The following is a 12,064-nucleotide window of genomic DNA, read 5'->3' on the forward strand; positions in this document are numbered from 1 at the left end:
AATACATTTTATTACACAATAATATCTCAATAAACTCACAATTAAGTTGGATTTTAAAATGGATATTAAAATTGATTGAGTGTAGTTGTGTCTATTTTATAATATGTAATATTATGATGTGACATGTTGGAATTGGAGTAAAACTTGGGCTTTACACCACATCCTTATAGAATTTAATCTCATTTTAGTATAAGAATCTATTTTACATACTTTTTTAAAACGTCCAACACCAAATTATCTATTTTACATTAAATATTATTAAAATATTAATTTTTTTAATTGTTTTTTTTCTTCATACACAACAATTATCATTTATTTTATTCCTCATTATCGGGGTACTGAATAGTGTTAGTGTTATTTTACATAATTACTATAACAAACTTGTAAATTTAGAAAATTATATATTAATTGATGTGAGTTATTTTTAGGTAAAATTGTAAAAATTTTACGCATTTTTCTATTATACACTACTCATTGAGTGTTCTATGTCTCTCACATTCCCTCTAAAAAGTGCAAAAAACAAGTATTGCATTTGTGTATTAACGTTCTCTCTCTGACGGTCTTTTTTTCCCCTTAAAAGAAAAGGAAGAATCAGGAAAAAGAAAAAGAAAAAAAAGAAGCCTTTTTATGTCCAATGGTTGTACTTCACAATCAAAGTAACCCTCTCTCTTATCTGAATGAATGTGAGCGAGATTCAAGCTCAACTCTAGCACAAGCATTGAACTATACTAATAAGATTTTACCAAAGAAGCTATGAACATGCCTGGTTTTTAGTGAACGGAAAAAATCTAAAATCTAACAAACCTTTAATTTTATAAACATGTATCCTTCGCTCCCTTTTTTTTTTTTCTTTAATGACATCCTTCCTTCCCTTTTGTCTGTATGAAAAAGATAAAAAATAAAAATAGAAAACCATTTGCTTGTAGAACTCAATATTTGAATAAAACGATAAGTAACCTTTTTAGTTTTTTTTATCACAAAAGAACAATAGGATAAGGAGAATTACTTACGGATCAAAACATTAGTGTTTTTTTTAAAATAAAAATCAACATCTCATCGTTTGGGAAATCCATTTCTAAAATCATTCTCAGATGTCCCCTTTTAAGTCACAAGAAATCCATTTCTAAAATCATTCTCAAATGTCCTCTTTTAAGTCACAAATGGAAAACGAGCTCTTGCAGATCAAACTACTAGAACATGAAATAACCAAAAAAAAAAAACTTCAATAAAATCTACCTTGTATTAAACAAACAACATGAAGAAATTCACCAAGAACTGTAAACAATAAACATACCATAGTTAGAGAGTTTTGAGTACTAAAAAAAAATAATACATAAAAATAATAAACATCGATATTAATATCACCTAAGCCACAACAAAGAAACAACATCTATTACATTCTAAACACTAACACATGAGAGAGCAAGTTACATATAGCTCAAGGGTATCCTGGGCCACTATGTCTAGTGTACTTAAACTCCGGGCGGTTGTTCTTGGTGGCACAACAGCCAACGCAGTAGACAAGGATGATGAAGATAGTGATAAAGGTGTTGATTATGGCGAAACGCCTCCACTCCTTCCTTATGTTGGCCAGCACTCCTCCCTTGCATGACTTGCAGTCGTAGCATAGCTTATTCTGGTTGTTGCTCCATGTTAGGCAGTCACTGTCCGGCGCAGCCGGCCCGGATTTTGGGACTTGCCAGTATGTTGCATTCTTGTATATGAACTCACAGTACGATGGGGGCTTGCAGCAACCAGACTAAAATTGAAAACAAAATTTGTACAAGTACAATTACATCAATAACCGTAAAAATATAAAAAAGACCCCAAAATAAACTGCTAGAAGATCCTCTCACATATTACACACACTAACAAAACTGTAAAAGCTTTACTAGAAACAATTATTAGTTAAAGAGTTAATTTAAACATGGAAATAGGGAAGAAAGGATACCAAAGAAAAACCGACAGTAACAACATTGAAATTTTCAAAATAGTGAAGAGAACAACATCAATTGCACAACGAGGACACTGCATCTTTGGACTTAAAATTTACACAAGAATTAAACCACCTCTACAACAAGTTTAAGTTATTGTGGAATTTCAATTCTCTGTATACCAATTAACATCTAATTTGACACCAGGAAAACAGTAAGAAATTAAAGTCGCAATCTTTTATAGCATATAATACCATATTATGCAAAAGGGTCATCGACAACCTAAGAAACTGAATCTGGGTCTGTCAAATAAAGGAACCAAAACCCATGAATACCAACCTCAATAGGAGACAAATTGAGTTTGTAAAAATCTGAAACGTTATTGCCTTTACCAAGACTCTTACAAACCCCAGCCTCAGCCAAACAACTCTTAATCTTCTCCCAGTTCTGGCCTTTGTTCACATATCGCTGCAGCCAGTGTGAGAAGTCCGCCACACGGTACTCCTTGTACCCTCGTCCCGACACGGCCTGGCCTAATCCTTTATTCGTCACCAACAGTGCGAACACGGTGAAGGCGATGAGGCCAAGGATCAAGAAGAAGACGAAGAACAAGTAGGTGTAAAGGACTGAATTGATCCTGCAAGCAGCCCCTACAATGCCGAGAATAGAGACCACGAAGAAGAAGATCCCGACGATCAAGAGAGGGGCCTGGAGAACCCTCTGGCAGTCAGTGGCGTAGGCGTGAAAGTGGAAATACGCCGAGGAGGAGATGGCGGCCAGACCCACCACCAGGGTGCAACAGTTGAGGATTACCACAACCGTGTTGCTGATTCGAAACATGGTATCAGTGCAGGAAATCAAATATGCGCGTGTTTGTTTGATGAATTAATTGAGGAACCAAAATGGGGCCTTGGATTTGGTTTTTTTGTAGAGAGAGATGGAAATGGAAATGGAAATGGGACAGAGAAGAGAAGCGTTTTGAGAATGTGAGTAACTGTTGATATCTTATAGTAAAGCGAGGGATGGGGACGTGGGAAACGGTTTTAATTCTCATGGGGGATTTGAATGATGTGAAAATGCCCTTGGTTTGAGTGGATTATTACGGAGGGATGCCATTGGGTGACGCGTAATTTGAGCGTTAGGCTTGAAATTGGGGGGTAGTTATATTTTCTGTGGGTTGGTTACTGTTTTTTACTTGTTTACTCTCATCTCAACACACACGTAGTAGTGTAGTGGGGCGACGCCTTGTGTTTTTGTACCGCTTTTCTGGGATTTACTTGTGCAGTTGTGCTACAATTTTGAAATTTTAGGTTTTTCTTTTTTTTTTTAGTACGTGTGATTATTATTTTTGTTTTTATGGTATAATAATTGTAATTTTATTGCTAACAATACGAAGAAAGCTGCTCGCAACTAAGAAAACAACTATAGGCGTGTTTACAGTTTTTTTATTTTATTTTTTATAGTTAAATTATAACTTGTGCAACTTCTTACTTTACCTAAAATTTAAAATTTTTATATTTAATTGTAATTTTATTGCCAACAAAAAGAAAGCTTAGTTATTAAGGCTCACAACTAATGAAAATAATTAAGTCTCATTCTAGGGCGTGTTTATAATTTTTTTTTTTGGGGTTAAATTATAACTTGCACCTTCTAACTTTAATTAATTTTTTTTTATTTTGTATTTATGGTATAATAATTGTAATTTTATTGCCAATAAGAAGAAAGCTTAGTTATTAAGGCTCAAAACTAAAGAAAACAACTAGTCTCATCATAGGGTGTGTTTACAGTTTTTTTTTAAGGTTAAATTATAACGTGCACCTTTCTATATCTGCTTAAAATTCAATTTTGTCTTATAGTTTCACTTTTGTTTAAAAGGTTTTCATGCTGAATGTTATGAATGTTTCAAGTAGCATTGAAATCTAGAAAAATAAAATGGACATTGTCATCAAATATTAAAAAAAAAAAACAATTAAAAGATAATTTACATTGTATTTAGTTTTTTATTATGACTCTAACATATTATATATGATATGATATGACATGACAAGTCCGGTCATACCATTGAGCTATAAAACTCCTAGCTATTGTATGGATATGCTTATGGTTGTTAAGAATATATCCATACAACAGCTAAGAGAATATCCATACACATATTTGGATCTCTCGAGCTCTTAAATATATTGTTACGTGTTACGTGTAGAATACATATTGGTGGTTACAACATTTTTACAACCTGTCATTTAGGACTTGTTGTAAAAATATTGTGAAAATATTGTGTACGTATCATTTTTCATATTTAAAAGGCAAGGAAGAATAGCATCAAGTCATCAAAACGTTATTGCATAAATTGCCAATAGGCAGGGACGGAGGCAAGCTTTCACGTGGGGGCAATGGGCCCCGCCCAATTTAAAAAAAAAAAAAATTAGTATATACTTTAGTACTAATATTTGTAATTTTGTTTTATAAAATTATACTTTGTCTTCTTTTAATAATATCATTACTTTTTTTAAGAGTAATACTATTACCACAAACTTTTCTACAATATTTTTACAAACTGTTGAGGTAAAAAATTCATTAGTATGCACTTGGTCCACCACTTATATCACTTTTTTATTTAGCAATAATCATTCACTACATTAACAATTTGTAAAAAAAATTGTAGCTCTATCATTCCTTTTTGTAAAGACCATAAAAAAGTCTATAGATGCAAAATCTAAAACAAAATATACAAGCCTAGAAAATTAGCACTACAATAAAAATTCCAATAGTAAAAATCTAAAACAAAATAAGCCCAATCAACCAATTTTACCAAAAACAAAAAACCAACCCTTTAAAAAAATTCTAAATAAAATTATTTTGTCTTTACCCAACAGTAACATCAAAGTCACACACACCAAAAAAAAAAAGTCTCTCAAGTGGTTAACTAATAATAGAGCTAGAAGTTAGAGACGCCGCACATAACCAACAATGGACCCATCCTCCCTAATTCTAAATCCTAACTCCGTCCTTGGTAATAGGCTTATAGTCTCCCCCTTCTTAAAATTAGCAAATGAAAAATGCTTTTACGCAAATTGAGTTTATGGAAACTGATATCATATAATTATATGTAATTAGTTCATGTAGCAATTACATAAGTCTTTAACTGAAAAACATAGTAGTATCTATTGCACTTGTTATAAGAATTGTCCAACCCATACCCGAATCCAATAAAACCACTTGACCCGTGTCATCTGAGATGACATCTGAGAAAAGGAAAATGTTTTACGGGTGGGGAGGGAGTATTTTACGGTCAATGCAAGTGATTTTCCGTTTGACCAAGATTTCAGTTGTTGCCAAACACACGCAAACGCGTAAAACATTTTCTGAAACTTCTTTTCTGTCCAACCAAACATAGCCTAAACGAGTGCTATTTTCAACCAAGTACCATCGAAAATTTGATGGATCGCCGATTGAAAATTTGTATTCCGCTAGTTGATAATAAGTTTGGCTTTTTAATTAGGACTCAATCCAGTTGGATCGAGTGGCAGGTTAGGGGATATTTGACCAAACCCGACCCGTGAACACCTACCTACTACTATTATAAAATTTCTTAGCAACGTATCTATTATCTAAACTTGTTCAACTACAAAGGTTAACCTTCTAAAATTTTTGGGAGGTACCAATAGTCAATAGTTTACGCGAATATTGGTAAATTTTAATAGTATGTTGGAATTGGACATAGTGAATCTTGGTCCAACTTGGCCATGTCAATGGAATTTTTTTTTCTTTTTTTAATTCAAATATATATATATATTTATTTATAAAAATTGTTAGATTGTTATGACAAGTGAAGGAAACTAGGTAATACCACCGACATACTTGCCTTTTGATGATAATTCAAAGGGGAGGGGGTGCCTATTAAGCTAATTTTACAAATATATTAGTTATGTGACAAAAATTAAAACATATTAGTTATGTAGTTATGTGCCCACTTTTGGAACTCAAGTCTCTGAGATTCGAGTTCCAAAGAGGGAACCAAAGACTTGAGTTGAATTCCGTGGAAAAAATTCATGAAAAAATATGCATATTTTTTTAAGTTTTTAGTGGAACTCAAGTTTTAGATACTCAAGTTATTCACATTAGAACTCGAGTATGTGATCACTTTGGTTATGTAACTTATGTGTTTGCAAAATTAGCTTAACAGGCAAAAATGCCCTACAAAGGGAATTCAAACATTGTTTCTCCTTAAGAAGAAGATTAGATAATACAATTGAATTACAAGACTCTTAACACTTATAATGGATTTTTAGACAAGACAAATCCTTCTTTTTTAATGGCTTGGGTGAAATAGTGACAGACTGACAGGTTTCTTTGAAGGCTTTTGTTTTTTTGGAGTTAGGTAGATAGTAAGGAACGGAGGAAGATGAGGTTTGAATTATTAGATATGACATCACCAAAATGCTATTATCACTAAGCTATTACTTGAACTCCTATTTAAAGGGTTTTTATTTTTTTTTAACTCTATGTGATTGAAAACATTTTATTGTATGTTGCAAAAATTCAAAAGTACGAATTGAAAGATCCTATGAGTTGAGCTTGAACCCAAATAAGTGAATGTCCAAATCTTATTTTAATTTGCGACTTGGTCTTAAGAGTCCAACATATAGTCCACCCCCATCACACAAGTTCGTTTGGCAAAAAGTTTTTTTTCGATAGTGCTAAATACGAGATAAAATTTATAATTTTTGATAGTTTATTTGTTAAATGTGTGACAAAAAATAAAAGCTAGCTTTTATTTATTTATTTATTTAAAGAAGAAATTAGTTTTTTAAATTTTTTTTGAAGGCAAAAAAAAAAAAAAAACTCTTTTCCAAGTACAATATTTTAAATCTTCTTGGAAGCAATTATATGTGATGTTGTACTCTTCCCACACTTTACAAAAATAAAATGTTTCACTTTTTTTTTTTGAGCCCATACTTTTCTACTTTAAACTATCATCCCGGTTACACTTAATTTCTCAAACTACATATATGTACGATTGAGCTCCTAAAGTTATAAGTTTGTTTTAATGTCATTTTTACCATTTTTATTGGTGTTAAGTCTTACGGAATTTAATATTAAAAAATCAATTTACCTCTATTTACAAAACTTTACTATAAAAGGGTAAACTAGTATAACAATACTAAATTTCGTTGGAGTTAAGATTGTAATGGTACGTTTCGATTGTTTAGGGGTGAAGTGAAGTGTAATTGAAAGATTTTTTGAGGAGGAAAAATGTAATTTTTCCCCCCAAAAAAAAAAGCACGCGTGCATGACTATGATTGGACTACAAACTACAAAGTAAAACCCTAGTGTGTGTGCATACTATAGACCCAAGTTTGATTGAGCCACGATTTCTCAAAAAACAGAAAAAGAAAAAAAAGATTGAGCCACGAGTCCCAACTCAAAACTCACAGGCATGAAGCATCCATCTACCCGGTCGTGTGTCTTTTGTTTTATGGAGTGTATGAACTATAAAAGACCCACAAACATTAAAATAAACAAATTGACCCCACTAAACTCGACAAACAAAATTGGACACATGTGGGAACTTGTCAGTTGTCACACACCTAACTCTTATTCACCCCCAACCCTCTCTGCTTAATTCTCGCCATCTGTCCATTCCAACCTCTACCTACCTCCAAATTCCAACAACTCATAGAAAACTCCATTTTTCAAACCAGTACTACTAAGTTCACAGCTAAAAACACAATTTAGTTGCAATTTGTTTACGGGACGAGCTGTGAGCGGTAAAATTGTGGACTTATATAGACTCGTTACTCTAACTTCACCATTCTCAACTAGTTACGTAAATAAGTTGCGGCAAAAATTGTGTTTAATAGTGTACCTAGCATTTTTGTTTTAAAAAACAGTCTCTGAGACTCGACTCTGCTTTCATCGCCCCTTCGGCGGACTTTCCCACGCTCCTTTTCCTCCTTCCTTCTCTATTAATTCAAACCCACTATTCACTTTTCACAACAAAAAAAAAAAAAAAACTCAAAAAGAACAAAAATGGCCTTAGCTTCCCAAGCCTCCACGAATCTCCTCCAAAACTCTTTCCTTCCTTCAAAACCCAGAAATATTTCCACTCCCATCTCTCTCTCCAAACCACACAAGCCCTTCACTGTCCAATGCTCCGTCGCAACTGCGTCGTCGAGAGACCACGCGGTGAAGTATGTGAAGGCGAGGCAGATCGTAGACAGCCGTGGCAATCCAACGGTGGAGGTGGATCTTGTTACTGATCAGCTTTACCGATCGGCAGTCCCCAGTGGAGCCTCCACGGGGATCTACGAAGCTTTGGAGCTTCGAGATGGTGACAAGTCCGTTTATGGCGGCAAAGGTGTTCTCAATGCTGTTAACAACATTAACCAAATCCTCGCTCCAAAGCTCCTCGGCATCGATGTCCGGTACTTATTTCAACTTATAGCATGGTTTTGTCTATTGGGTGTGTTTGTTTTTGTTGAAAAAGTGTGCGGGAAAGTTTAAAAAGATTGTCTTTTGTTTTTTTGGTTCATGAGTGTAAAATAGTTTACATCAAAACAAGTGTAAATATTGTGGAAGTGGTAAGATTGTTTTCTATGATCATGTTAATTACGAATCATTTAGAAAGAAATTTGATTTACCAATATTTGAAATTCCTGTTTCATTGTGCTCAAGTGTTCCTTTGATTGTCTTCTAGGAGATTCTGGTGTAAGTTGCATTTCCATAATGTGTTTTATGCAGTGTTCTTATCAGAATTGTGTCAAATATTGAGTTACCTTTGGTTGTATTCAAGGGAAGTTTATATTATGATCCTCTGATTTATTAAGAGTCAATGGAATGTTCTTTTAAAACGAGTCTTAAGTTTTGCTTTTGTTGGGTATGGAAATGTTGTAAGAAGTTTTGCTTATTAAGAAAGCTTGAAATGATTTTAAAAATTAAAATGAGAGTGGAAAAAAAAATGTTGTATAGAAAAAGATGTACAAAATCAATGGCAAGTTTTTGTTATACAAGTCAAAATAGTATGTGGTTCTGAATGAGTTCACTGCAACTGGACTGTCAGACAATCAGTTGATTTCTGTTGAAAGTTGAAGCCTGAGCTTTGTCAATGTTATCTTTCTTACTAATTGCTTCTTGTAGACCTTGATGTTGTTATACTTATACGTATATTGTAAATGTATACATGTTTTATTATTTTATTTGTGGGTTATGTAGCTCTGAAATTTTTACTTCTGTTGTGCAAGGGACCAAGCTGATGTGGATGCTATAATGCTGGAAATTGATGGAACACCCAACAAGTCAAAATTAGGTGCTAATGCAATATTGGGAGTATCCCTAAGTGTGTGCAGAGCAGGTGCAGGAGCAAAGGGGGTGCCCTTATACAAGCATATCCAGGAAATATCAGGAACAAAGGAGCTTGTTATGCCAGTTCCAGCTTTTAATGTGATAAATGGAGGCAGCCATGCTGGAAATAGTCTGGCCATGCAAGAATTTATGATATTACCAGTAGGTGCGACCTCATTTGCTGAGGCCTTCCGCATGGGTAGTGAAGGTATGCGAATCAATTCCTTTCTTGCCAATTTGTCTTTTCTGGGGTGGCATATTCTTCATTGATTCTGTTTTGGAAACCATGCACATGCCTTACTCTTTTGGTTGGCACTCGGATTGTTGGATTTGAATTTATACAGATGCAAATTTGAGTTCAGTTCTGCTATTGATTTTCCCCACTTATGAACTAGACACAAATTCTTGGGTCATGGCTAATTGAAGACTTGCTTTGTCATGACCATATAGTTGTTCTTAGGCAGTTGTATAATTACAGCATATACCCATTATCACTGATGAGAAAGCTAACGCAGATTTTCTTTTTGAAATCAGTTTATCACACACTGAAGGGAATAATTAAGGCCAAATATGGACAAGATGCTTGCAATGTCGGAGATGAAGGTGGATTTGCTCCCAATGTGCAGGATAACAGGGAGGGACTGGTATTGCTCATTGATGCCATTGAAAAAGCTGGTTACACTGGCAAGGTAGGCGACATTGATTGTCATTATATATATTTTTCACAGTGGACATTTTTGCTCAATGCGCGGACAAACAATGCAGATTAAAATTGGAATGGATGTAGCTGCCTCAGAGTTTCTCACTAAAGATGGGAAATATGACCTAGACTTCAAGAAACAACCAAATAATGGGGCTCATGTGCACTCAGCTCAAAGCCTCTGCAACCTCTACAAGGAGTTCGTTAAAGAATTTCCAATTGTGTCCATTGAAGATCCCTTTGACCAAGATGATTGGAGCTCATGGGCTTCATTACAATCTTCAGTTGACATTCAACTCGTTGGAGATGACTTGTTGGTCACAAATCCAACAAGAATAGCTGAAGCCATTCAGAAAAAGGCTTGCAATGGTTTACTTCTAAAGGCAAACATCTGTCCTCTTTCTCCATTTTTAATTGGTTGACACTTGTATGATAGAGTTTGGATTTTAATTTTTTTTCCTTCTATTTTTTAATTTCTTTTTTGGTAAATTCCTTTATGTTCTCTTTTTTTTTGATAGTCATTTCCTTTATGTTCTCAGTGAGCTGTCACTGTTGTCTTCATTGTTCCCCAATTTCCCTTTTTATGTTTAACAGATTCATCAGGGCAAGGACAAAGTTCATCTTGATGCTGCATCTAACTTATGTTTGTTTTATCTATCCAATTGCAGGTTAATCAGATTGGTACAGTGACTGAATCCATTCGAGCAGCACTTGACTCTAAAGCCGCTGGTTGGGGTGTCATGGTCAGCCACCGGAGTGGTGAAACTGAGGATAACTTTATTGCAGACCTCTCTGTTGGCTTGGCTAGTGGACAGGTTTTCCTTGCTGGATTCTTGAACTTTGCCATTTCTCATGTATTTATGTTACTGATAGAAAGTTGAACATTGTATGCTCTCTTATGTAGATCAAAACCGGAGCTCCTTGCCGAAGTGAGCGTTTGGCCAAGTATAATCAGGTAAACTGGAACCTTTCATTAGGTTTTTCCCCTCTTCCCTTTTTGGAATCTCTCTCTCTCTCTCTCTGTACTAAGGCATACTTTTTTCAGATATGAATTTTAAAAGGTTTCTTTAAAAAAAAAAGAGCTCATATGGGGAGAGTTCTGTATTATCATTACAGTATCAGAAATGAATTTGGACTTTTGGATGCCTATCAGCCTATGACAGTTTGTAGTCTATTCAATGAAGTGGGTTACAATACATAGAGCCATATTTCAAAGGTTGGACTTATTGCATGTTTAAATCACCCCACTTTCTTCAAAAGTATTTGACTGGCTAAGATTGAGGTATTAGACATTACAATTTGTGAGCATGACTTTTTGATGGTCAACTTTTCTAGTTCTACAAGACTCCAAACCGAAACCCACATATCATTTTAACTGATTCCCTGAAAATGTTGCCCGGCTTTCTGTCTTCTGATTAAATATCATGATTGTTACTCTTCATGATAGGCTAATCTCATGTTAAATTCCCCCTATTTTTGGGGGTTTCAATTTGCTTGCAGCTTCTCCGCATTGAAGAGGAACTTGGAAATGTGCGTTATGCTGGTGAAGCTTTCAGATCACCTTAGGTGGAAGAAGTTCCATTTCTCAAAATTTTTATCTGGGAAGAGAAATCTCTCAACCTTTTCTTATGGAATAAGGTACTGGATTGAAGTTTACATCCTGGGACGATTCATCTAAGCTGCAAGTCAAAGTGGATGTATAAAAATCTTGATAAATTTTTGCTTGAGTTGATCACCTTAAATCTTAAAAAGAATTAGTTAGTCTTTTGAAGTGAAACCATTTTGTCTGAGTGAATAACAAAGTTCTGCATTGAAGTACCTATTGGAGTGCATATGGACTTTGTCTAGTGTATCACCTAATTTCGCCCCTGAATTGGTATATTTTTTTAAATTTCCTTTGCTGGAACATTAAAATCACAATGAAGTTTGCTTTATGCATCATTCTTTTTTTGTGATTTTTTTGTTGTTGGGGGGGGGGGTTGGGGAATATAAAGAACAACAAACTGTTACAAACTAGCAATCTTCAAAGCAGTTGCAAATAATGAACAAGCAACTAAACAACAGCTGCAGACCCCTCCCTAATAGAAAA

At 34.5% G+C, this 12,064-nt stretch overlaps 2 protein-coding genes across 2 annotated transcripts; one reads left to right on the plus strand and one right to left on the minus strand.

Annotated features, from left to right (window-relative positions):
- Nucleotides 1–1,264: 1,264 nt before the first annotated feature.
- Nucleotides 1,265–2,897, minus strand: LOC142632231 (tetraspanin-11). Its single transcript, XM_075806656.1, has 2 exons — nucleotides 2,274–2,897; nucleotides 1,265–1,759 (listed from the first exon to the last, which is right to left on the minus strand). The coding sequence occupies exons 1-2, from the start codon at nucleotides 2,772–2,774 to the stop codon at nucleotides 1,439–1,441; spliced, it is 822 nt and encodes a 273-aa protein (XP_075662771.1). The 5' UTR covers nucleotides 2,775–2,897; the 3' UTR covers nucleotides 1,265–1,438.
- Nucleotides 2,898–7,516: 4,619 nt separating this feature from the next.
- On the plus strand, nucleotides 7,517–11,913 carry LOC142632129 (enolase 1, chloroplastic). Its single transcript, XM_075806545.1, has 7 exons — nucleotides 7,517–8,359; nucleotides 9,176–9,483; nucleotides 9,810–9,964; nucleotides 10,041–10,358; nucleotides 10,644–10,790; nucleotides 10,880–10,930; nucleotides 11,476–11,913. The coding sequence occupies exons 1-7, from the start codon at nucleotides 7,965–7,967 to the stop codon at nucleotides 11,539–11,541; spliced, it is 1,440 nt and encodes a 479-aa protein (XP_075662660.1). The 5' UTR covers nucleotides 7,517–7,964; the 3' UTR covers nucleotides 11,542–11,913.
- The last annotated feature ends 151 nt before the right edge of the window (nucleotides 11,914–12,064 follow it).

Source organism: Castanea sativa, chromosome 4 (assembly GCF_040712315.1).
Source record: "Castanea sativa cultivar Marrone di Chiusa Pesio chromosome 4, ASM4071231v1".
Lineage (NCBI taxonomy): Eukaryota > Viridiplantae > Streptophyta > Magnoliopsida > Fagales > Fagaceae > Castanea > Castanea sativa.